The sequence below is a fragment of the Hemicordylus capensis genome, chromosome 5 (assembly GCF_027244095.1).
Source record: "Hemicordylus capensis ecotype Gifberg chromosome 5, rHemCap1.1.pri, whole genome shotgun sequence".
NCBI lineage: Eukaryota > Metazoa > Chordata > Lepidosauria > Squamata > Cordylidae > Hemicordylus > Hemicordylus capensis.
The window spans coordinates 121,441,295-121,468,470 of NC_069661.1; the positions used below are offsets into that span (position 1 = coordinate 121,441,295).

At 44.9% G+C, this 27,176-nt stretch overlaps 2 protein-coding genes across 4 annotated transcripts in view; one reads left to right on the top strand and one right to left on the bottom strand.

Moving 5' to 3' along the window:
• Positions 1-1,919: 1,919 nt before the first annotated feature.
• On the bottom strand, positions 1,920-11,791 carry ZNF518B (zinc finger protein 518B). Of its 3 annotated transcripts, none has more exons than XM_053255541.1 (2): positions 11,704-11,791; positions 1,920-7,703 (listed from the first exon to the last, which is right to left on the bottom strand). In XM_053255541.1, exon 2 carries the CDS (start codon positions 7,630-7,632, stop codon positions 4,483-4,485), a length of 3,150 nt encoding a protein of 1,049 aa, XP_053111516.1. In that variant the 5' UTR covers positions 7,633-7,703; positions 11,704-11,791; the 3' UTR covers positions 1,920-4,482. The 3 variants fall into 3 exon arrangements, with proteins under 3 accessions (XP_053111516.1, XP_053111518.1, XP_053111517.1); XM_053255543.1 differs by having other exon boundaries at positions 1,920-7,700; positions 11,704-11,758; XM_053255542.1 differs by lacking the exon at positions 11,704-11,791 and adding an exon at positions 8,713-9,003.
• The window catches only part of WDR1 (WD repeat domain 1), a 49,585-nt gene continuing 34,161 nt past the window's right edge, over positions 11,753-27,176 (top strand). Inside the window, exon 1 of the mRNA XM_053255544.1 lies at positions 11,753-11,933. Coding sequence (XP_053111519.1) covers positions 11,768-11,933 — 166 coding nt within the window. The 5' untranslated portion in view covers positions 11,753-11,767. The remainder of the gene's footprint in view (positions 11,934-27,176) is intronic.

The following is a 27,176-nucleotide window of genomic DNA, read 5'->3' on the forward strand; positions in this document are numbered from 1 at the left end:
TGCAGGACTGGACATGCTGTATACAGCAGAACCAAGATCTCTTTAATGTAATAGTTCACACCCACAATACTGATTGCCCATCCCTGTCACAAGGCTTTATTTAGTGTGTCCTGGTACACCAAGTGGCAGGACCACTGTATCCAGAATGGCTCCATGGGAGGGGAAGTGCATCACATGGTGTCAATATTCATCACAATTTATGACTGCATGCTGTACATGCCAAATTCCCTCATACTGTGTAATAATCCAATGCACAAGAGTTGTCCTGTCTTCCACTGCAGCTCTGAGTGCTCCCCTCAGCTTTTTACGCAGTGGGATGAAATGTCTTAGACGCAGAGTTTCCATTCTTCAGTGGCATGCAGAATAGGATGCTTCTTCTGGGGTATTTAAGAGATAGGGGGGCATAGCAGTTGAGCACTTGAAATTCATCCATCAAGCCCAAGATGCAACTCCAACCACCTCCAGCTAAAAGGTTTTGTAAATGGTGGACGATGCAAGTGATTTAATGGTCCTAGAGAAAGAGATGCTGTTCTGGTAGCTCCAGGTCTTAACACTCACATCAATTTCGGAGGATGAATACAACTGAAGGAACAAAAACATCTGAAACTGAAGATCCTCCTTGAACTATCATTCCACCAAGCATTTGAATGAATCTGCCCTTTGCCTTCATGAAAAGGGGTAACAGCATGACCCTATTGTGCCCCCGCCTTATATTTCTGGAATGAATGGGAATACAGTTATGAAATCTGGCACATTGGCAGGACACTGTAATTTAAAAAAAAAAAAATCAAAGCTATGGGCCAATCCTCTGATTTTTGGATTTTTAACATTTTTCTTTTTTTAAATGGCTGGAAAACGTGAGATCTGGCTTGTTTCAAGCCAGAACTTTACAAAAAGTTCTGATATGAAGCCCCTCCTTGGACCATAATTCCACCACCATGTGGAGGAAAAAGGACATCCGTCTGATTTTATATTAATTTTTTTCCCCACTGCAGGAACAAGTAGACCTTTTAAAAGGGGTTAAAAGTACTTCACACCTTTTAATCCCTTAAATTCTTTCTATCTGCAAAAAGAGAAACATTCAAAGTATGTTCACTTTTACTGTCTGTGCTTCTGCAACAGGGAAGAAAAACATTAACAGAAAACCAAAAGAATATCTTGTTCCTCCACATGGGGGTGGAATTATTTATACATGTCTCAGTATACATTATGGTGTCCTACAGCTGCCATGCCCATTATGCCCCATGTATGACATAACATGGATGCTACTACTGCAGAAACATTCTAGTATCTCTAACCAACCACATACAGAGAATCTGGACTGAGAGATGGTTACATGCAGTCCAATAGCTTGTGTGTGCACTGAGTTCTAAAGCAGAATGGTAAGTAAGGCTTTTCAGGTGCTTGAAGTGGCGTTGGTAAATTTGGCTGTGTGCATATCATGAACCTGTTCCATACATATGGTTTATACATTATTATTATTTTACATTTATATCCCGCTCTTCCTCTAAGGAGCCCAGAGCAGTGTACTACATACGTGAGTTTCTCCTCACAGCAACCCTGTGATGTAGGTTAGGCTGAGAGAGAAGTGACTGGCCCAGTCACCCAGCTAGTATCATGGCTGAATGGGGATTTGAACTCGGGTCTCCTCGGTCCTAGTCCAGCACTCTAACCACTACACGACGCTGGCTCTCCATCAGCCATGCCATCAGCCTATGCAGAACCACCTTTTCTTGTTGTAATGGTAGTTACCATGTGCAAGATGGTCATCAGCACTGGCCCATAAAATGGCTGTTTTAACCATAGCTGAGAGAGGGGGCAGGGGGTGGGGTTGAAGAAGGGAATAGTTGTGTAGAGAAATTATACTCCAGAAGTTAATGAATAACCTAAATGCATCAAACATTTAATTAACACTCGTATTGTGTTGTAAAAAAGTTTAATTCAAAAAGGTCAAGTCACAATATGTGCTTTGTAATCTAAATGTCAAAAGATACAATATATACTGTGATATTTAATGTCTAGGAGTATAAGAAGAACACAAAAATATTCCCAGACTTAAGTACACTAGAAAAGTTGTCAAAATAGCAAACACATCACACATTTAAATTGGCAGATACATTACATACACACACATTCATCCCACATAAAATACAGTTTATTTCCCCCCACACTCAAGTAAAAGCAGTCTGATTGCTGTAATATGAATGTTTGCTTAATAGAATCAATGTTGAGATTTAAACATAGTTTATGCATTGTGACCTTTTTTTTTTAAGTAAAAGACTAGGACCCCTAGTCCTATTAAGGATCTATTTCTCATTCTCAATTACTAACCCCTTACATTGCTTACAAATGCACCCATAATCAGGCCTTTGTTAACTTCATTGATTCAGTAGCATCTGTGCAAGTCACCTTATTGTTAAGGTAAAATGGTTGGGAGGTTCTTTAGTGCAAACCACAGTGAAATGAAGTGTTCTTGCACAGCACCCATTCACTCTCAGCAGGATTTGCATTGAACTCTCTTGGTCGATTAACACACCAAATGCACAAACACATAATTTGCCTTTAAAACATGAAATCTGAAGGGATATTGGCAAGGTAAACCTGATATCCACTCATTTCCCTAAACAGGCTGAAGCACTGGTACATACATTGCCTGACCATAGTCCTTCCCAATGGGCCAAATGGTTCTGAAAGCCATCCCATATGAATACCTTTACATTGTAAGTTTGGCAGTAGCAGACCTTGGCTCCTTTAGACTGGAGCACAGTTGTCCACTAGGCTCAACACTGAAGAACCTTCAGCTTCCAAGAACTGTAGGTGGAAATACTAAATGTCTATGCTGCCAGCATACTTTTTCGGTTCTTTACTACCAGACCTGTCTTTATGCTGTACTGGAACTCTTCAGACGTAGGACACAATTGTGTCATAAACTCCATCTTAAGTTGAAACCTCACAACCTGAACTCCTTTTCCCATTGGAAATAAATAATGTTATAAATGGGAGTTTGTTTCCTGAACCATGGTCAGGTCCCTTTCCCGACTTCTGCTGCTGTCAAAGTTGATGATGATGAGTTCCAGAGACAAGATGTGCAGATGTCTTGCAGGGAAATTGATAGGGAGAATCAGAAGGTGCTCACCCTTGCTACCTGATCCTTTCCTAGTCCCTTCCTGGCTCTTTTTCACTTTTCCATGGAAGGAAAGACGGCAACCAGGTAGCTCATCTCCATTTCTTCCTCCGCCTGGGCAACAGTTAGGGCAGGATAGAGGGATGGGCAGGAAGCAGCATGTGGGCTGAAAATGGGCCAGGCTGCCTGCCTCTCGCTATTACAGCACAACTCCTGGAGGAAAAGAAGCAGAATTCTATGCTGCAGCAGTGGTGCTGGCAGAGTGTCCCTTGGACGGGCAAGTCAGCCAATCTCTCCACAGCTTCAGATGCTGCAGCAGCTGCCAGCATGACTACCCGTCTCAATGACAATGAGAGCCTAAACCGCCAATGTGAGCCTAAAATTGCCAGTGCGGCAGCCAGATTGGTCTGGGGCAACCCGGAGAGACAGTAGCATGCCTGTTTTGAAACAGGTGCACTGATTGCTGATATGTTTCCAGGCAAAATACAAGTTAGTGCTAGTTATTACCTTTAAAGCCCTGAATGGCTTACGTCCAGGTTACCTTAGAGAGCGCCTTCTTCTGCATGATCTCCACCACACATTAAGGTCATCTGAAGAGGTCCGTCTCCAGTTATCCCCAGTACGTCTGGTGGCAACTCAGAGGCGGGCCTTCTCTGTTGCCACTCCTGGGCTGTGGAATGCACTCCCTGCAGAAATCCGTAATTTGAATTCCTTATTGGCTTTCAGGAGAGCCCTCAAGACTTACCAGTTTGGCGTGGCCTTCCAGGGTTTTTAAATTGTTGTAAATGGTTTTAATGTTGTACCCTGGTTGTTTTTCAGGGGTTTTAAACTGCTTTGATTGTTTAATTGATGTTTTATGGTGTTTTATAATCTCTGTTTTAACTGTTAATTGATTTTAATGGTTTTGTTTTAATTCTAAACCACCCTGAGCCATTTTGGAAGGGCGGTATAAAAATTGAATAAATAATAATAAATTGTTGCCTCCTCCTCCAGCCCAAATCACAGCAGCTGTCTAGCAGAACATCCCACTCCCCATGGCAAGTGTTGTAAAGCGTTACAACAGTTGTAAATTTGGAACTCCTCCTCACTTGGATCATGTGCATTGTTGGTAGTTTATTTCAAATATCACAGGACTACTTACTATGGCACTGACACACTTCTACTGTCAAAATTAGCCTCATACTAGAACAACCACCTACCTCCTTTCTAAGTCTACCATACTGACTTAACACCAACAGAATTACAGTACACAGGACTCCGACATAGCTCTACTAGGTTGGTGTACTAAATCACTCTCTGCTCTATTTTTTAAAAAAACAGGGAACAGTAATCAGAATGTATAACACAGAGACGGTTTCTCATTTGTCACTTTCGAGTGAAAAAGAAAGAACTTCCCACCCTCTCGTGGCTTCCATGAAATGCTTCTGTCCGTGACTTATCCATTCTTCTTGGTCAACATACATCCTCCCACAAAACCAACATTTAAAAGTTTGTTTTGATGCTTCTTCCAGTGATGAATTCACCACTTTGTAGTTATTTTTGTTAATCTTCTTTAGCTTCATTTTTAATGTGTCCAGTTTTTTAATCTGAGTTGCTTTCTCAAAGTTCTGAAATGTCAGTCTTTTATGATACCGTTTCACACCAAGACAGCTAATAGTTCTTTCCGATAAGACTGCTTTCAGGACATTGCCTTTATACCTATTAATAACCTTCATTACATTAATTATTTCTGGGGAATCAACATCAGGATGGTTTAAGACAACTACAGGCTGGTTACGATGAGGGCACTTTATCAACTGATCATTTTTAAATGGTATGAGCCTGAGGTGTCTTGCTAGGATGGGCACTATCTTAAGGAAACAATCCTCTTGAGGATTTGATCTCTTTTTGGACGAATCCCCTTTAGCAGTTAATTGCTTACCTTTGTTTTTTGTCTCTTCACCCTTCATGACCCCTTTATTTGGCTTATGTAAGACATTACCTTTGGGGTATGGTAGCGCTCTATTCTGCTGGCAACTACTTTTCATAATATACTGTCCTTTTGTTCTGTCCATCTGTGCATTTTGATTTCTGAAAGTCTCATCAACATTGTTCTCAGTAGGCAAAGAAGACGGATCTTGACCAAGTTTTGCAGAAGCACAGCAAGGAACTGGTCTTGGAAGAAACTTGTTACAATGTGGGGATAGCAACATTTGATCCCTTTTTTCTTCTCCAGTTGGGCCCTCAGTGCTAGTGCGTTCTAGCACTCTCAGAACAGTCCCTTGAGGAATGAACACTGGAGAAACAACGTGCATTGTATTAGTCACCCTGGTTTTAGTTGTAGCTCTTGGAATTTCTGATGGTTGCATTTGTTCTTGTTTACTAGAATGTTCATTAGGAGGATTGGTATAATTTGGTCTTACGGGAGAAGGGACAGACTCTTGTTCTGATGCAGTAGCCAAGCCATTTCTTTCATGTTTTCCAGAAGTTTCTGAAGATGAGAGCATCTTCTCTTTAGAAGCATTATTTTTACCATGCCTTAACGAAGCAGCTAACTGAGATTTCGTGCTTGACTCAGCTGCAGCCATCAGCTGAGCAATCTTTCTACACAACAACGATGTGGATCTTTTCTTGTGTGATGTATCATCCCACTTGATGCCTTCTGGGATGTTTACAGCACCAGAGCTAAGGGAAAATACAGATGAGATCACTGGACCCTCTAAAGAGCTATCTTCATTTTTTACATTCTGTAACTCCAAAGAATCAGTACAAGCATTATCTTCCTTACATTTTGTGTTCTTTCTATTTACATTTCTTGCTTCCAAGACATTTCTTGAACTATCCACATTTGCAGTCTTATTCTGCTGTAACTCCTCAGTGCTTTCAGAAGGGTAAGACAAATTGGAATCAAATAAACGTGCTTTCGTGGCTGTTAACTCATCCATATGTTCTCTTTCAGTGTCACTTAAAGTGAGGCACTTTGTATCACATACAGAAGGCAGTATACTATTGTTTTTCTGAATGGAATCCAAACCACCATTTGGGGGCTCATTTTTGTCTTCAGAAAAGGTTGAAGACAAGCACCTGGGTGCATCCAAATTACTGTTTCCATGTCTGTTTTTTGCACATTTCTCCCTTTGAAAGGATTCTGGACACTTTATTTCATCCGGTGAAATCTCTCCTGCAGTGGATATAAAATTATTTTCTCTCTCTGCATTTTCTTTACAAATAACATTTTCCCTGTATTGGCTTTTCAAGCTGCAATTCAAAGTTGTAGAAATAGAGGAACTTGGACATTCAGCATTCATGTAGTATTTATCTAAAACACAAGACTCATCAAGAGTCGGTAACATGTGTCCATCTATTGTCAGTTCTTGTTCGGTACACCAGTTTGCAGATTCTGCTTGTTTAGACTTCGCCAGTCTGGAGGCAGTTTCACCCAAAGGAATGAGTTTAAGAATCAACTGCTGTACACCATTAACCTTTTTAATGTCTATGATCTCTGCCAAACAGTTAGGTGGAGCGACAAATGTGGCTGGTGCAACCACTGTTAATGGCATTTCGGGCATGACAGGCCCTTTTTGGGGAGAATAAACTTCAACTTCAACAACTGCATTTTCATTTCTGACATCAGATGGTTCAAGTATGTTTTTGTCTTGCATGCATGCTGCTCCTCTCCTGTTTGCTGCATCACCTGATGAACAAGCAACTTCCAATATTTCATCTTGCATTTCATTAATCCCCATATTTAAAGATGTATTTGAAGATTCATTTTGGAGTGGGCCTTCCTGGGCAAGTCTAATCTTTTCAGTACATTGCTTTGGCAAACAATTTCTTTTTTGCACAGCTTTTGCAACACTGAGCTTGACCTGCTTATCTGCAACTGTTCCATGTAATCTCCTTGTATGTTTGACTACATAATCATGTCTAACAGCTCCATAGTCGCAGTATTTGCACTGGTATGGAAATGTTCCAGTATGTTTCACCAAATGTCGTTGGAATTCTCCTTTGGTGTAAGACACACAGCTGCAGTAGGAACAAACAAATCTGATCTCTTCATGCTGAGCTATGTGCCTCTTATGCTGCAGAGGATCCTTTGTGGAAAATCGACACTTGTCACAGTAATATTTGTCTGGCTGAAAGTTTTTTACTTTGAATGTTCTTAGAGTTTTAAAAGAGGTTGTTTTCTTGCTGTTTTCCATGTTATACACACTGTGATCAGTCACAAAATTGACAATTGATGGCACACTCAGCACACACTTGCTACACATAGAGTGAGTATCTTCACCCTGTTGACATTTCAGTTTCTGCAATTCCACCATAGATGTCTCTTGCCCACATCTGCATTTAATACACCTTATCAGATGAGATTTGATTTCTTCAGTCTTTTGATTTCCATCACTTGCTTTTGTTGAAATTGCTTTATCAACACTTGCTTGCTTTGGTGATGCAGTCAATGAGCTGTATCCCTTGCTTGCTTTGCTGGCATATACCGTTGGTATGATCTCCCTCATTTTCTTCAGCTGCATTTCAGAGAGTGATCTTGCACCAATTAAGCAGTAGCAGATACCACAGATGTATGTTGTTCAGTGCAAAGCTGCTGCAAATGAAGAAAAATAGTCTCAGGGTTAGCAAACTCATTATTTTAAATATTTGGGCTCAACACACCCAAACTGCAATACTAATATTTCACTCCTAAACACTCTATGTGGAATAAGTCCCAAGGATTTCAACAGAATTTTCCTAAGTAAGTGTCTGTGGATCACTGTCTACAATTATTTTAGACTAAAATATGGTTCTTTACCAAGATTGTAAGAAAATGAGAGGGAAATAAATAGAAACTGAAATATACTTTTAATATCAGTAAAGTAAAAGGTAAAGTATGCCATCGAGTCAGTCTCGACTCCTGGAGCCCACAGAGTCCTCCGGTTGGTAGAATACAGGCGGGATTCACCATTGCCTCCTCCCGTGCAGGATGAGATGATGCCTTTCAGCATCTTCCTATATCGCTGCTGTCCAATATAGGTGTTCCCCATAGTCTGGGAAACATACCTCTGTACCAATAATAAACAAACGAACAAAAAGATCAAATGTCATTAATTTATATATTCTCATTCTAACAATGTCATACAGATTAATATTAATCTATCTCTACCTCTGTATATCTATATGTAGTACAATTTCCCACTATTTGCTTTTATAAACGTCTACACTTAGTCAGAATACCTATTGCAGGTGGCCCTCATCACCGCAGTCCTGGCACCTGTGGTTTCGTGTATCTGCAGTTAGGCCATGTGCACCCAGCCATGTTATCCATGGACTGAAAAAGTTAAAATCCCACAGTTCCTAGGTGACCGGAAATGACCTCTGAGATCATTTCTGGCCACCACTTTGTTGATCAGAGCCATTTAATATAATTTTAATTAATTAATTAATTAATTAATTAATTAATTTAGCAATCAATCAAATTTATACCCCGCCCAAACTTACGTCTCTGGGCGGCCAATTTGACTATCTATACCAGTAACCAAATTTTTAAAAGATCTAAGGTTATTAATTTATATATTATTTCAAGTTTAATTATACAGCCCATTCCCATGCACATTTACCTGGAAGCAAACCCAAACTATATCAGTGAGTATTCTCAGCACAGATGTACAGCCACACCGATCCTTTGAGCAGGGCACCTGTCCTCAGCCCCGTGTTCTCAGGCCCTGCACACACACACTCTCCTGCCCGCCCTTGCCCTCGCAGTCTAGCAGCAGCAGAGCATCTGCGGCGTGGAGGCGGCGTGCAGCCAGCAGGCCTCATGCGGGCTGCACATGCGTTCTCTCCTTCTCCTCCCACCTGCGGCTACGTACACTATCTCCTTTGACTCTGTTCCCCAAGCGGTTGCCGCTTGGAAGAGGCGTGTGAGGGCCGAGCCTCAGAGGAACCCTGAGCACTCTTTTCTCCAGAAGAGGGTACTGAAAGTTCCTGAAAGTTCTGGTCTGGCCCGCACACCTCCTTCAAGTAGCAGCTGCACTCACACTGCTGGGCGCTGGACAATGAGCAGTGGTTGGGGTGGGCAGGAAAGGGCACACACAGGGCCTGGTGGACCCCACCCCAAGACCCTGTCCCCTGAGTGGCTGCCACTTGGAGGGGGCATGCAGGGGGGCATGCAGGCCAGGCCAGGACTCGGAGCCGAGAGGCTGCCTGTAGAAGTGGTGGCAAGTAGCACAGGTGTGCACTCCCCAGCGCCCTCCTGGTGCCCTCCAGCCTGCTACCTGCTGTGGCCAGGAGGGTGCCTGGGTGGCGGGCACCTGGGCAAGAAAACAGGGGCAGGTCGGGGGCACCCAGGTGGGCTTCACCTGGGGTACCCCTGATCCTTGAGCTGGCCCTGGAGAGGAGTCTGCTCCCTCAGCTACTATCCTCCACAACCACCTCTGCATGAGGCCCCACACATGCTGATTCATTCCCTGCCTCATGCCCCCATAAGGACAGCCCTGCATGATGGTATCCAGCTGCGTAGCTCTGAAGATATCTGCAGTATTGTCAGGGCCAGCCACCTATTAAAGAGCTAAGCGCCCTCCTAGGGCGCAAAGCTCACAGGGGCAGCATCAGCCTAGGTCACATGGGTCCCAGGGTTGTTGCCCTCCTCCACCCCATCCCTGCAGCCCCACCACTCTCTCCACACAACCCCCGACTCGCAGCCACAGCAGGCAGGAGGGTACACCCCGTGCGAGGAGAACGTGACGGCGGTGAGGAGGGTAGGTGAGCAGGTGAGTGTTCCCCGTCACTTACCTTGCCGCTTCCTCAACCGCACAGCAGTAGCATGTGGGCACCTCTGGGGGAAGCAGCGAGAAGCACCTTTAAGGGTAAATTAATAGGTGCTTACCTCTGCTCTGGCTGCACCTGAAAACTGCTTGGAGCAGCAGTGTGCCACCCAGCACCCCCTGTGATGGGGAGATCACCTCCACCACTCACCTGACCAGCGGCAGGGGATCGGCTCCACTGAGGCAAGCTTTGAGCCCTCCGAGAAGCGTTCAGCTGCAGCCAGAGTGAAGGTAAGCACCTATTAATTTACCCTTAAAGGTGCCTCCTCACTGCCCCCACCCATGGTGCCCACACCAGCCACTACTGGGTAGAGGCAGTGGCAAGGAGGGCAGGAATGTGCTCCCCATCACCTAGCTGACACCAACTCTCCTGCCCGCTATGGCCGGGAAAGTGCCTGGGGAAGGGAATGGTGCAGTTGGAGGCACCCAGGTGGGCTTCACCTGGAGTGCTCCTGAACCTTGGGTCAGAGGAGACTCCGCCCGCCCACCCACCAGGGGCGGAGCCACCATTGGGCCAACGGGTTCAGAGAACCCGGGCCAGTGGCCAATCTGGGGCTGCGAGAGCGGCCCCGACACGCCCCCAGCATCTGATGTCAGACGCGGGGTCAGTAGTTTAGCTCCTGAGCGGGGGCCACGCTGCATTCGCAGGGCCAGCCAGAAGCGGCTCTTCCCTGCAAAGGCAGGGAAGAATCGCTCCTGGCTGCTCGCTGCAAATGCAGTGCCAGCCTAACTAGCTCCTGAAGGGGCTGCGCGGCCCCTTCAGGAGCTAAGACTGGTGCTGCGTTCGCAACGCAGCACAGGAGTGGCTCTTCCCTGCAGGGAAGAGCCGCTCCTGGGCCGCGCTGCAAACGCAGCGCCAGCCTTTGTCTAACTGCCGAAGGGGCCACGCGGCCCCTTCAGCAGTTAAGCTGCTTCTCAACTCCTGAACGGAGCCTCAAGGCTCTGTTCGGGAGCCAGACCACGCCCCCCGCATTTGACGTCAGATGCAGTGGCATGGCTATCCCCTGCGTCTGACGTCAGACGTCAGGGTGCCTGCCGCGGCCACACATGGGCCACCGGCGGGCTGGCTACGCCTCTGCCACCCACCCACCCATCTGTGGCTGCATGCACTTTCTCGCTGTCCCCCAAACGGATGCCCTACCATCACCTGTCCTGCGGAGACATGCCCCAGCGGGTTGCACATGCACTCTCCCTCAAACCAACTCCCATGAGTTGGTTAATTGAATGCAAATTAATGCTAATTCACCCCCAGCCAGCCCCTTACCTCCCTGGGGACAGACCTGTGTAAAGGTCTGAGCTCGAAGTGACCTGCAAGCAATAGTACATAAAGCAAGACATCTCTAAGTGCCTAAGCATTGCAAAACACACGTGCATCCCTCCTTCCTGAACTCCTCTTTTCTGTCTTGCTCATATTTGCCTTTCTTCAAGGAGAGGGGACGTTTACTTTTTGGTGGGGAAGGTCATCCTTGCAGATCCCCGCAACGCTCAGAGCGGCCAGGAGATGGCAGCACAAAATGCACCCCCACCCCCCTCCCCAAGTCGCTGCTTTTGCCAGATGTTGCTGAAGCTTTGCACTCTGCCGCTATGTAGCGCGGTGAAGAAAAAGGAGAAAGGGGGACGCGGTACGCCCGGACAGACGGGGAATAGGCAGAATAAGCCAGAGGGAAGACTACCAAAGCAGAGCTCCCTCCCTCAAAGAGAGAGTAGCGTAAACCCGCTCAGAGGAGCTCTAGCTGCATCGACCATCAAGTAGGAGCAGCTTCGCTACAGCTAGCCGATACTTACCCGCAGGCACAAGAGGAGCCGCCCAGCCAGACAGCGCCGCGCGTCTTGATACTGCTCCTCAACAATGACGGAACTGACCTCAGCTCCGTCCCATTGGTTACCGCCGCTGCCTGGAGCTCCTCCGCCATCCCCGAGGCGCGTGCGCGCCAGGACGAAGGAGACAGACGGACGGAGTAGAGCTCTACTGTATGCGTGGCTTGCAAAGTCGCTGAGAGCCAGTCGCAGACCGGGTTGGTGCAAATTAAACTTACGTTTACATTCCCATCATTGAACTCAGTGGGATTTACCTTCTAGGAAACCGGATCACATAGGCTTCGGCTGCCCCTATTTTCTGGAATCTGTCCCTGTTAAACCACTCTCTTTTTTTGCCTCTTGGGGATAACTTGTTCAGGCTTGTTTGTTTCCCTGCAACTTGCTAAGGTTGTCATTCTTCAGGATTCAGCTCCCTCCCCAGAGTCTCTAGAAATTAGATTTCCAAGTGGGTGTGTAGATGTACTGGGTGGGTTCCTGGTACACCTGCTCAATAGGTGCACAACACAACACTAAGGCACTGTGCAGTACACAACCCGTCCTAGAGTATGTGGAATCTAGTCTTACAGTTGGGTGTCATCGTGAATGGAGGGCAGGGCTTGGGCAGCAACTTTTGTATCAAAATGGGTTGACAAGTGTATCCCTGTGTTCACTGGGGAAATGTTGGGAAGTAGAGGTAGGTGTGGGTCATCCGCTCTGGTAATCTGGAATAAAGTATTCTGCATGCACTTTATTACCTGCTTTCCATTTGGCATGCTTGTAATCACCAACAACAACAACAATCACAGGCATGCCTCCATTTTCATCAGTAGAATGTTAAGAGGACATGGGATCATATTGGAATCTGGGATTATTGCTGGGAATGGATCCAGGACATGTTCCAACAGAAGCATCAGTGCCCAACAGCCAGTTTTGTCCTCTGGCTCTTCTTTTAACACCTTTCTCATGCTATCACATCCGTTTATGTGGGATTGATTCTATCCAGTTGAATGCTACAGCTCTTAACATTTGCAAGTAAATTCTACTGAATTAATTTAGTTTCCAGATAAATGCATTGAGGAGTGGGGCATTCCAAAAGTTTAAATATTGATGAGATGAATAGGATTGCCGTATTGTGCAGGATACTTGTTGATTTGGGAAACCTGTGGGTTGTCAAAAAAAAAAAGACCTAAATGTACCAAAACAATCAATATAGTGGTGAATTATAGTGTTAGTCACCTCTAAGACTGCTATCTGGTTTTCAGAATTACAATGTGCAATATAGTTTATCATCACATACTTTTGTTTTCAATTACATAACAATGGAACTGGCAATTATTCTATGGTCCCACCAAGCTGACATAGTTTACAAGTACATAGTTTACACTAGCATAATGTCAGTGAACGAACTGTAGTCAAAATCCTATACATTCGCAGCAGAAATGTTAAAAAGAAGAAAAACAGCATTACAAAAACCAGAATGGAGCAACCCCAATAAGCGATTCTACCAGTGTCCATGGCAACACAATAAACTTCCAGCAGCATATCCCCTTAGCAACCAGGTACAAAAGGAGCCAATATACATGTGGTGGCAAGGAGACTTCCCCCCAAATAAAAAACATTTTATTTTTATTTATTTATACATTTATATCCCTCTCTTTTTCCAAGGAGCCCAGAAACAATGTACATGGTCATGTTCATTCTTACAGCAACCCTGTGAGGTAGGTTAGGCTGAGAAAAAAGTGACTGGCCCAAAGTCACCCAGTGAGTTTCATCTGAACTCAGGTCTGGTCTCCCTGGTCCTAACAACTCTTAACTAATACACCACACTGAGGACCTCACCTCATGTCACCATACACAAGGAACAATATAAGACTACACTGCAGTGCCCATTGCCCTCTCCACCTGGGGCAATCTGAAACTATATCAGCAGCCCATCAAGCCTGAAGATGCTATTGCTAAATACCAGGTGAATGGTAAGACACCTGCCATCCAAGGATTAGTCCTGAATGAACATTCCTGGTTTGCATACAGAAACCTAGCTGAATGAAGAAGAAGGTGCAAGCCTCTCCCAGGTGTGTCCGGATTCATCATCAGCCTCAGCTTGGTTGATGAGTGGCTGTGGTCCATCAGGATTCCATGTCCCTCAAGCAATTCTCAGTTGATAGTGTTGGACCTCCAAGACAGGATTAGTTTACTGCCCACATAACTGTATAAAAGTCTCCCTGCTAGAGCTGATCTCAGATATGATCATGATCGTTGACCAATCTGTAAAACATTTTGTGATAAAATCACACACATTCATGTCAACTTAGACTCTATGTTGATGACAGAGTCAGAGGTGGATGTATCTAATGTACCCTGAGTTTCAGGAAAGTTGGTTTTAATGAGCTCAGAGAATAATTAAGTAAGATCCCATGGCTACAAATCCTAAAGGAGAAAAGAAGTCCAAAAGGGATGGGGGATTCTGAAAGTTGTTATGCTGAAGATGCAGTCACAAACAATTCCACTGTAAAGGTATCAGGTCCTTCTTCCCAAGGAGGCAGCTCCACCTTATACAAGACTGAGGTAGGCAATCCCAAGTCTCCAGAAAGCACAGAAATGCAGTAATGTTTATTTTCTCCTGAATGGTAATGCTGTAAGATAAAGTTGCACCTGCTCTATTGGACAGGCAGATTCAGGCTCAATACACCATGGCCTCTCCCATATCAACAATTTGTCCTAACAGGAAGTGGTCCTATTGCTTCCTTCAGCTGGACTCTACAAGCAAGTCTGTGTTCACCAGCCTCCCTCTGCACTCAGGTCTAAAGTAGGCTTTCCCTTGGCTTGTTCTGGCTGTCAACATTATCCCCTGAGTAAGGCTCAGGTGTACAGAGTCGAGGTATCCCTGCCAACAGTAGGTTGGTCCTAGTGCCCTGAGTTAGTCCTGCCTTCGCTTCAGTCAACCTGGCTGACATGGCTTCCATAGACCTTGCTGTGGGTTTGAGGTTCACAGAAAAGACCATGTAAGGTTTCTAAAGTTAACTAGTGTGTCTGCAAAGAAAGCTTTTAGCTTTGGAAGGAGAAACATATAGCCTGAACCTGTAGGGAGGATATCTGGAAAGCTAAAACTCAGAATGAAGTGAAGCTTGTGAGGATGCCAAAAACAGCTATATTCAAAACAAGAGGCAACGAGGTTAAGGAAACAGTAGATCTGTTGGAGAAGATGGTAATGGATAACATTAATGCAGAGCTACTTCACTTCTATATCTGTCTTCTCCCACAAAGCAAATGCAGCCTGATCTGGTAACATTGTTTTTTGTAATTTTATTTTCTTTTGTACATTTCTGCAAAAAATAAAAAATAAAAAGTACATTAAACAGAAAGAAGGAAAATGTGGTGTGATAGGCAAATAGATGGTTAACACTTCGCTATATATATTAATGTCAAATCTTCAGGACTAGATGAATGACATCCCCTGGTACTGAAGGTGTGATCTCAGAGCCTCTGCCCAGCATCTCTGACAACTCCTGCAGAATGGGATAGGAGTCACAAGACAAAAAACGAACACATTTTGTCCCTATTTTCATAAGTGTGGGAGGAGGATCTGGGAAGCTCTAAACCAGTCAGCTTGGTGCTAGGGATGTGCAGGAACTGATTTTTGTGATTCAATTCAAGGTTGAATCGAATCAGCCAGGTTCTATTCAAACTCAAGCCTGCAAGTTGGATTAGATTCATTTGGATTTGAATCTATTTGACCCACTTTTAAAGATCCAGGGGCCACCAAAGTGGGAGGGCGCATAGGGCCCTATGGGTGCCACTTATTGCCCAGATTTCAAGGCGATGGGGCACTTGGTTGATTTTTAATAATTTTTTAGTTCTTAATGATTTTGTATATTTCCACTGTAGGGAATAATGGGCATATAAAGCAGCCCTGACCCTAACCCAGATCCCAGCTTTAATTAATTTATTTGTTAAGCTAAACTCTAGCCTTTATAGAAGTGGAGTTATGGAGCAAAATGTGTGGTCACTATTTTTTTAAGTGTTTAGACTCTTGAGTGTGTAATGACCTTTTCTCATATTGAATCCCTATGAGGATCCATTATAAACCAAAGAGTCTTTTGAACACTTCAAAAATTCCTAAAAAATGAAATGAGTAGTCCACTGGCTTGTGAGTTTGGAGTTAGTTGGCACATGGGATGCCACTAATTCCACACACACACACACACCCGCAAGGTAGTGGTGTACTCAGTTCATTTTTTAGGAAAGTTTGAAGTGTTTAGACTCTTTGGTGTGTTATTCATCAGAGGAAATGAATAAGGAAACTTGAATCGATTCAAACCAATTCTGGGGATTTGATTTGAGCTAGAATTTGGCCAGGTGTGACTGGGCAGATTTATTTTGAAGTCAAATAACTCGAATTGACCAGATTGGAGTCGAATCAATTTGATCTCAAATCAATTTGTACATCCCTACTTGGTGCAATACCTGGCAAGATCGTAAAACAGATTAAGCATTCAATCTGTGAACATTTAGAAAAGAATATGGTGCTCACCAGGAGCCAGTTTACTATGAAAATGGTGCTTACTTGGGCTTGTGAAAAACAAGTAATGTCTATCATATTTCTTTTCTTGATAAAATTATTAGCTGAGCAGTTCCATCTCTCATCCTGTATGCAAGAACCCATGCAGTTCAACTGGAGGCAAACCAAAATCTGTGTGAGCAACTTGTTCCAAAAAGGGCCAGAGGAGGAATGAGATCTCAAATACCTCCAGGTTCAGATTATCCCTCCAAAGCCAGACCTTTCTGCCCAGAGAGCAGAAAAATATAACAGGGCTGCCCTCTGGCCTAGAGTCATACACTCCTCCTCCATTCCATCACACCCCTCCTGGCCCATTGTTGGCACTAGTGTGCAGGGTTGGAGATGCATGAAATACTTGCAGTAGAAGAAGCCAGTTCATCAAGGAGCTTGAACTCAGTGGGCAGTGACTCTGGGGTCTCCAATGCTGAGGTTTCTGGCTCTGGTGTCTCCTGCCTGATATCAGAGCCTGGGGCTGGGGCTGGCTCTTCCAGCATGACTGCTCCCCCTTCTTCAGGGTTGAACTCTGAGCTACTGCTCAGGGTGAGGGTCACACCAAACAGGTCATGGGAATGTTGTGGACATAGCGTATCTTCATTCATCAGTGCTAATTAATGACTCAGAGCCTGGAGGTATGTATCAAGTGAAGTGTCACAGAGCTGGGCCCTGAGCTGTTCAACATTTTTATAAATGACTTGGTTGAGAGAGTAGAGGAGATACTTATCAAATGTGCAGATGACATAGAGATGGAGGAAGTCACTAACATCTTAGAGAGAATTGAGATTCAAAATTATATTGAGAGGCTCAAACATTGGGCCAGACCAAACAAGATGAAATTCAATGGAAATTAATACACAAGTATAGGATGAGGGAAACCTGGCTTGGCAGCAGTCTATGTGAAAAGGATCTAGGTGGCTTAGTGGACCACAAGCTGAATATAAGCAAGCAAGCAGGGTAAAACAGCTGCTAAGAAAAAACTAATGCAATCTTGGGCTGCATTAACAGAGGCATCATGTCCAGATCACAAGATGTGATGTGATCATTCTGTACTCGTCAGACCTCACCTAAAATCCTGTATCCAGTTCTGGGTACAGCATTTTAAGAACGCATTGATAAACTGGAACAGATTCAGAAGAGATGGTGAAGGGTCTGGAAGCCATCCTAGGAGGAAAAATGGAAGAAGCTGGCTATGTTTATCCTGCAGATAAGAAGAGTTTAGGGAAGATCTGATAACAGTTTTCAAATATCTGAAAGGTTGTCACATAGAAGACGGAGAAGACTTGTCTGTTGCTCCTGGGGGCAGGACTAGAACCGATAGGTTGAAATTGGTTCAGAAACTGGCTCTGCAGAGAGAGTGGGCTTAGCCCGCTCTCCCCGCAGATGAGCAGGGAGCCGTCCCTGGGTGGCCAGATCAGCTGCCCACACGTGACAGAGCCAGTAGGGGTGGCAGGGACTGGGGGCCACCTGGCCCCTGGAGGTCCCAGGATTCCTCACACTAGTGCCCAGGGCATCCTGGGGAGACCCCTGAGGTTGGGAGGCCTGTTTTAGCCTCCCAGCAGGGATCTTCATCAGTCACTGTGCAATGGAGCCGTGCCATGGCGCCTAACAATCAGTAAACAAGGTTCGCGGAGTGTGCGCTCTGCTAACCTCATCTAAGGGGAGGGATATTTTCGGAGGCTTGCTGCCGGGAGCCACATGGCTCCTGTTGCAGCACATGACTGGGAGAAACCAGGCTAGGCTCCCTTAGCCTGATTTCTCCTGTTCATGAGAATAGTCCCAAAGAATGGAGTCTAAGTACTCTCAGGTTTGCAACAACAATCTCATTAACCAGGTGGGGCAAAACCATTATTCCTAGCTGGCAGGGGAAATTACTGACTGATGCTGCAAATATAGTGAAGACTTTCAGAACAGAAATAGCCAAAGGTAGGATGCAGTACTGGAATTAGCTTGAAATAATGCAAAGGAAGTAACTGTGTTGCGGCATGTTGCTATTGAGAAATTAGCATCCTTTACAGATATAGTGGGGAGGAAGCCCTGAAGAGCTAACCATCCTGTAGATGAGCAGTCTCCTTTCCTTGGGTGGGCAGATAGCCCACCCAGACGAGCACTGGGAGCTGCTGGGAGCTCTGAGCATTGGGGTGTCAGGACATGTCACCCTGCATCACCCTGCCCCCCGGAGTTTTAATAATGCACCGTGCGAGTGTGCAGTGCATTTTGGGGATCCCCCGCCTCCAAGAGTGCCACAGTCTGCTAGCCACTGCTTGCAGCCGCGGCTGACAGACGATCGAAAAAACAAGGTTAAGGGAGTACTTGCTCCCTTAACCTCATTTTAGAAAGAGGCTCCATAGGCAGGTTTACCTCTGTGGTGCTGCCAGGATCGGGCTCGATCCCAGCAGTACACATGTGCATGCAAAACTGGGCTGGGCTTCCTTAGCCTGGTTTTGCATGTGCATGTGACTAGCCTCAGTATGTCCACAAACAGTACTTTATGAAAACAGAGGACAAGATTCCTTAAGAGAATATCACTTACGATAAACCAGAGTGTAAAATCTTGTTCACTATTGGAAATAAAGAATAGGACGAAAAACATCACCTCTCTTATGAAATACTAAGAAAAGAACTCATGAGGATGCTGGGACAGGGTTGTTGGCATAAGAACAATTTTACTGAGCAAGGCATTGTATTCCTCTGGAGGGCCATCCATCATCTGATTAGGGCAGGGGCGTAACTATCATGGGGCAAGGGGAGACAGTTGTCTGGGGGCCCACTGCCTTGGGGGCCCCCCAGAGACAAGTCACATGACTGACTCCCCCAGCCGTGCACCCGCCCAGGCTTCCTTCAGTTGTATTCATCCTCCGAAGTTGATTTGAGTGTTAAGACCTGGAGCTACCAGAAAGGGCATGTCTTTCTCGATTACCATTAAATGACTTGCACCGTCCACAATTTACAAACCCTTGTAAAAAATAATTTAGGATGATGTTCTATTGTGGCACATAGGAGATAGAAAGACAGACAGGCAGACAGACAGGTAGGTAGATAGATTTCACTATGCTTTTTGTTACCACTACTCAGCCTCATTTAAGATTTCTTTACTTCGTGAGCTGAGCTTCAGTGAGGGGGGGAGCATTTTTAAATCTTGTCTCTGGGCCCACTCCAACCTTGCTACGCCCCTGGATTAGGGTACAAAATGTGGTTCCTTTCTATTTGCAGCTTCAACCACTAGAAATTTTGGAGTAAGGTGTTGAAAAATCCTATACAACTTTCTCATATCTCATACTTATATTACCTAGTTTCCTGAGATCTCAAGGGACTCAAAAGAGGTCCATCCCAGGCATCCTTCATAGTGTGGACTAGAACTGAAAACACTGGTAATACCGCCAGAGCAGGCATTCCAGATTGAAAGGAGTCATAATGACCAAGTTGTTGGCAGTATAATTGGTAGAGCTGGTTGATATATCACCATCACAAAATCCTGGCTATTAGGGCAATATATTTAGCATTAAGTGGACTATCCCCCCAAAGGACAAAAATTTAGAATCACCCTTTGTATGATTTGAGTACCCAATCCAAAGTGAGTGAATCTAGAGTCGTTAGCAACAGTGTTAGGAACCAACATTAAAAACAAAGTGGGTGTACTAATGACAGAGACCACTGCAGAAGGACTAGAATGTTATTTACTCTACCAAGAGGTTGACTGCTGTTGCAAAGCCTGTTATGTTAAGGATTTAAAAGGCGGGGGGGGGGATTCAGGTGACATACACTGATTATCAAGTAGCATTCAGAACAATGGCTGCTGGAAAGCATGTGACAATACTTTGAAGCATGATACAATGAGTGCTGTTGGTCCATGTATATTGGATACCAAGACTAGTCAACAAGACTCTCACCCCATTCTCATGTAATGCGAAACCGGAGTTGAAGGGGACTGAAGTTGAACTTTTTGTACATCCAAACACGTACAACCGTGGTTTAGTCCCAAAAGGGACCTGAGGTTTCCTTCCCCAGACTCTGATTTGAACCTTCAGTTTGTAGTAGGTTTCACCACCCTCCTGTATTCTACCAAAAGAAAACCACATGGCTCTGTGGTCGCCAGGAGTTGACACCGACTCAACGGCACAACTTTACCTTACTTTACCTGCAGTTCAATGGTGCCAGTGTTACATCTGAATGCTGCACAGCAATCCCACTGTGCTGCAACTGAAGTTGAAGGAGGAAGCTCTCCCCTTGCACCAGTTGCAATTGGCTGCCAGGGCTATCCTTCAGTCCAGCAGGAAGCCAACGCAGCCAGTTCCCCCTCCTCTCTGCACTCTCCCTGAATGCAGAGGGTATCCTGTCCATTACGTCCAAATGTGGACAGGAGAGTGGGTGAGGGGGAGCATAACCGTGGGTACATTGAACCTGCAGTTCCGCATTACATGCAAATGTAGCCATTGTGTCACTGACAAACCCAGAAGAGTGCAGTGCCAGATCCAATAATGGTGTACAATATTTAGCTAATTACCTGGTTCTGAAATGCTTCAGGCTGCCTCTCAGTTTGGATGGCCACTGTTATGCCATGCAGTCACACATCCACAAATACAATAATAAAAGTGGAATCATCCCTGATGTGGAGGGTAGATACTTGTCTGTGTTCATATTATTGTTAAGGACAAAGTCTCTGTATTATTGTTAGTGCACATGACCTATATTTGGCTCCCTCTGGTGTTTTCCAAGGAAAGTTCAGGTGCTTGTCCTGGTCCCACCTCTCATTATCTAAGTTGAGCTGATGAGAATGCTTCTTGGGATTGATTTTAGTTAATGTATTTTTTTATTTAAACTGGCTTTGATTATTGTTCATTTCCATTATAACTTAAAGTATTTGTAAGCTGCCAGGAGAGTCCTCTAGGTTGTTATTATTATTATTTATTTGATTTCTATACCACCTTTCCAAAAATGGCTCAGGGCAGTTTTCACAGAGAAATAATAAATAAATAAGATGGATCCCTGTCCCCAAAGGGCTCACAATCCAAAAAGAAACATGATAGACACCAGCAACAGTCACTGGAGGTACTGTGCTGGTGGTGGATAGGGCCCTTTCTGTTTTATCTGAATCATGTACACCCTTGCACCTTAAGAGATGGCATTTTCTGAACCGGATACTGCACAGCACCTGTCGGCTGTCCCCCAGCAATCATTTTAGAAGCTTCTCTGCAACTTTTTTTATTTTAAGCACCAGCAGTCTGGTTCCATTTTGGTTCAAGTGGAACCCATCCCTTTTATACAGGCTCATCTTCTTCAAAAATGTATCCCAGTGCCTAAAAAATATAAACCCCTGTAGCATTTCCCTCTTCCTCAGACATAAGAACATAAGAACAGCCGGGCTGGATCAGGCCCAAGGCCCATCTGGTCTAGCATCCTGTTTCACACAGTGGCCCACCAGATGCTGCTGGAAGCCACAGGCAGGAGTTGAGGACATGCCCTTTCTCCTGCTGCTACTCCCCTGCAACTGGTACTCAGAGGCAAAGAAAGAAAGAAAGATGTCCTCCTCCCCCAAGACATTCATTCTCCCTGACAGCTGAGTAGGTGTGTGCATTTCAATTCGGGTACAAAACGTTTTGTGCCTGAAAATGGCAATTTCTGAGGTTTTGTAACCAAAACAAAATCAAGAATTAAAAAACAGAGATTTTTGTTTCCAAATCGAAATGACTGTGTTTCAGACAGAATGCTTTGTTCTTCGGAAAAGCATTGCAATTGAAATTGACTCTGACTCTCTCCACTCCAGCTGAGGCACTGAGTGATTAGCAGAAGATGAGATATGCAAAAAGCTGTTGGGCATGAATGGTTTAGTTAAGTATGTGTTGTATTCAGTGTGATTGAAATGCAAACTGACCTTGCAAAGGGATTTGGAAGACAGCATTTTGAGACAGAAATACCCAAATATCTTTGGGAGCTCAATGCAATTCCAAAGCTCTTGCTAAAAGCCATGGTATAAATTGTGTGGAGAAGCTTTTCGAGAAACTGGTTAGGAAAGTTCTGAAATTACACAAGTTTTTCTTTCTAAAGGTTTAGAAAGAATCTCTTGACTTGTTCAGGGGTCTTTTGAAGAGCTATAGCCCAAACAAATCAGCCTACTGTTCAGAATTGTTGAGCAGTCTAATGTAATTTAAGCCACAATGTAATTTGGTAGGACATGATGTCTAAGCCAGGGGTTCACAACTTTTGCCATTGCAGGGACAGGTCATCCACATGGGACTACAGGAGACAAAAGGAGGGGGTGGGGAATACCCCTGTCAGTCTATTGACATCCCCAGGAATCTTAGTTGCTTCTCTCTTTCTTGTAACCATGATCCATGGTTTTGCACTTTCTTAAATGCAGTAATGATAAATCTCAACAATTCTGAACAGTAGGCTGATTTGTTTGGGCTACGGCTCACTCCACTTCAGTTAAATGAACATTTGAAGCTGTTCCATAGTACCAAGGCAGTTCATTGGTTTATCTTGCTATCTCAAATGACCTGTGGTCACTGTTCCATGGGGAGGGAGTGTTTTTATTGAAAGACTGCTTGAATCCACAAATGGGTTGTGCTGCTGTGCTAGTGCCACAGGAACAGGCTCCCACACGCTGCAAAATTCTCAAATAACTGCCAAAAAATTAAATGTCATTGTTGTTCATCATTCTCTTCACTCTTTCAACTTGTTTATGTGGGGCTTCCAGGGCAAAACAGTGGGTTGGGTGGCAGTGCCCCAAGGGTGGTGCACCCAGGTTCCAAATAGGGCAAAGAGATGATTTCTTAGGAATTTTTGAGGTTTACGTATCTTTAAGATTTTTCCCCATAGGGAATAATGGCGGTTTCAGCAGCCCCATAACTCCACCTGGGGGGCACTGGGAGGGCCCGAAGTGAGCGGTGGTGTAGTGCACAGAGGGTGCCAACCACCCCCCTGGATTGCTAACCCATTGGGGTACTGGGCTTTGTTGTTTCTGAGGTGTTGAGTTTAGATTCTCTGGTAGCAAATGAGATTTTTTAATGAAAAACCATGAAACCACTCTCATATGCTACTAGAGTATCTACTCTCAGAACACCTCTAGAACAACAAAACCCTGTACTTCATGGGTTGGCAACCCATGTGAGTGGTTAGTACCCTATGTGCACTACACCACCACTTGCTCTGGGCCACCCCAGTGCCCCTCAAGTGGAGTTATGGGACTGCAGAAACCTCCATTATACCCTACGAGGAAAATCTGAAAGACGCTTAACTTTATTAATTCTTTAAAAATCAGCCCTTTGCCAAATTCCTCTGAAAAAATAGTGGTAGCTTTCTTGTACCAACTGGGCACTACCACCAACCACACTCCACTCTGGGCCACCCCTCCCCCCACCCCCCAGGTGAAGCTATACTTTGCCTGAAACCTCCATCATACCCTATGGGGAAAATCTGAAAGATGCACAAACTTCAAAAATTCAAAAACCAGCAGTTTGCCAAATTCCTTTGAAATCTTTGTGGTAGCTTCCACTCATTGGGCACTATAACCCCCACCCACTCTTTTGACCATGTGACCCATTTTTTAATCTGAATTAATTCGGATTCAGATTTATTCAGATACAAAACAAAACTGGGGTGATTCGGAAGGCTTAATTTCGGACAAAATACAAAATGGGGTTGATTAGGATTTGGTACAAATCGAAACAGAAAAAATACAAAATGTATAATCCTACTGAGGAGCCATCAGTCTGGGAGTGGAATGCCTCTATAACACCGCTGAAGGTCTTGTCCACATACCTCTCCAACTCTCTGAGCTTCTCCAGGTCAGCCACCTTGCCTTTGAGGGAATGAACCTTTCCCCTGAGAGCCAGGAGTTCCTTGAAGCAATCACACACCCATGACTTCTGCCCATCAAGCAGATAGTCATACATGCAGCACTCCATGCAATATATTGGGAAGTGCCTCCTCCTCATTGGCTTTCTATCTCCATGTCTGGTTTTGTTGGCTGTTTAGAATACTGGAGATTGTTTATTTGAAAGTCAGGTCTCAGCTGAAGTTCTCAGCAGTTCAAACTTTCTTTCCTGAGAATATGAAAGAGGGAGTAGTAGTGACCTTCTCTCCCCACTGGTCTCCTTGTGATCTAGGGGCCTCCTTTCAAGCTCCCCACACACTTCTCTGCTAAGATCCATGCCAAACTCCAATGACCATTTGCTAATCCCTGTTAGCTAAATTATGTTCACTAAGCTGCCTGGCCATCGCCTCTTATTTGGAGAGTAGGCTTCAAACTGAAGTAAACAGGCTCAACATGTTCAACAGGAATGTGGCCCCTCCCACCAGCTGTGACTCCTCAGCCCTAGCTGGCACCTCCCACTGTCTCTCTCCAGGCAAGAGAGAAGTGAAAAACTAAAAATCAAAATGTTAATAAAATATCAGTCCAAATGAACATAAGAACAGCCCTGCTCGATTAGGCCCAAAGCTTATCTAGTCCAACATCCTTTTTTATACAGTGGCCCACCAGATGCCTCTGAGAAGCCCACAGGCAACAAGTGAGGGCATGCCCTCTCTCCTGCCGTTACTCCCCTGCATCTGCGAATGGGCCAATGCCTTGTAGAAAAATACATGGTATTTCCCCCTTCATGTCTTGGAAGTGCTGACCATTTTGGTTAAACCCCCTTTTTAAAGAACTGGAGTGATTTGGAATGCCATAAATAGTGTATGGATATTTGAACTGTGAGTGTCCAAGATATTGTACAGATCTTAGAATCATGCAATGAGGGCAGTGACACACTGAGAACACTCCGACCTTGATGTCCATTCATTCATTCGATTCCTATACCATCCTTCCAAAAATGGCTCAGGGCAGTTTACACAGAGAAATAACAAATAAGATGGACCCCTGTCCCCAAAGGGCTCACAATCTAAAAAGAAACATAAGATAGACACCAGCAACAGTCACTGGAGGGATGCTGTGCTGGGGGTGGATAGGGCCCGTTGCTCTCCCCCTGCTCAATAAAGAGAATCACATTAAAAGGTGCCTCTTTGCCAAGTTAGCAGGGGTCATTGAAGGATGTTTTGATATGTTGCTGGGGCTTCCTTCAATCACGTATGGGGACTGTTCAGTCGCATGGCCCTGAAACACATGCTTAAAAACCCAGTTTCATTTGCACGAAAGGCTGCCTTTTAAGCTGCACAGCAGCTCCAGTGGTTCCTTACCGTCAATGGGAGACTGTGCATCATGTCGGCCACTGCTCTTGTGCAATCACTCACTCACAGACATGGACAAACATGGACCATGCATTCAAGAGACCATGTGCTACCAATTATTGCTTATTTCTATTTATATTCTCCACAGGCAGCTCCCCGACAGGTACAAAGGATGAGACCTTCCCTAGGCTGTGCTGATCAGCAGGGAAGCTCAGCAGTGAGGCTCACTGTGATTCTAGCTGCTTTGCTGTGGGGTTGTCAGGCTGTTTGTGCCACACAGACCTCACAGCTTTGCAAGCTTAATGGCAGCCAGATATATAACTGATGCAACCAGATCAAACCAACATCTGCTACTCTGCTGTTTATCATACAGCTTGTAAGCACAGGAGCCCTGCTGAGATGGCAACTCCACACATTTCAGATGTTGTTCCATCTCCAGTGCTGTCCAATAAAAGCATTCTTTGTCACAACTGCTTTTGTCACAGCTTTTGTCTAAAGCTTTCTCTAAATACACCAACTGTTGGGGGTAAAAGGAAGTGAGCCATGGCTTGCTCACACACCCACTCCAGCAAGCTTGCTCTTTTAAAATGTTTTTAAGTACCTAAAGCAAAAGAGACTTGATTTGTTCAATGGCTGTTTTATATTTAATAATATGTTAGGGAAACATTGCTTTAAAGGAAAAGAAATGGAAGAATGAGGAGCTAAATTTTAGGTTTGTCACAGCTGCTGCTACCACAGGGAACAGATAGGTATCCTATCCCCACTCCCCATTGTTTGTTTGTTTTTAACCTCCGTTGGCCTCAGGATAGGACTCTGAAGGGGAAAGCTCAGGGCTCCCTCTGCTATCAGGGCTCAGGGGGTCTGCAACTTCTCCACTATCTGACATCACAAATTCCACAGCTCTTGTGGTGGGACAGAGCAGGCTACTCTGGGCTCACAAGCAGCCAATTTGACTACTACCATGATAAATGAGTCAGTCAAACAATTGTGGAAATGAGTGGAGAGATGATGAGGGATGCTGGGTGTGTGTGTGGTTAGATGGGATGGCTGAAGCAAAAGGCAACTCTTATGAGAGCCAGCTGATTAGCCACTCCAGTGCTCCCTCTGATTGGCTGAGATTTTGCAGTGTCTGGTTAGACTCCCCTGACCAGCCCCTCCAGTGCTCCCTCTGATTGGCTGAGAGCTGGCAATGATGAGAGTTGTAGTCAACAACATCTGGGAATCCCCTGTTTCAGGGATCTCTGTTGTGGCTTTTGGTGCATACAGCTAGGTCATGTGGGGGACAGGCTTCAAGGTAATGACATATGCCCAAGATATGTATTTTACAGCCTGATGGTTAAGCAACTGCTCTGTGGATCAGGCCATGTGAGTCTGAGGTAGGTGTCTGTTTCTGATATGGGTGTTTCTGGCCAAGTCATACAACAGTTGTCTGGCCTTGGTTTTTCCATCCCCTGGGCTAGGCTCAAACCTCACTTGCTTGGTTCCCATCCAGGGTCTCTATGCGGAGCAAGCTGGCAACATTCTCACCTGTTTGAGTGCAGTTGGGGCTCCCCTTGTGGCTTGTCTCAGTTCCTCCTCTGGTGTTTTTTGTTTGTTTGTTTGTTTGTTTTGTTTTTTTAAATTAAGGGATGGGGGAGAAAAGGCTTTCCTGCAAATGAGCATTTGTTCCCCTAGAGCAGGCTTGCTCAACTTAGTCCCATCTGTTTTTGGACTACAACTCCCATAAACCCTAGTCACAGTG

Excerpts from the sequence above, each read along its gene's own strand:
- ZNF518B (XM_053255541.1), bottom strand. The coding sequence starts at position 7,632 with ATGCAGCTGAAGAAAATGAGGGAGATCATACCAACGGTATATGCCAGC.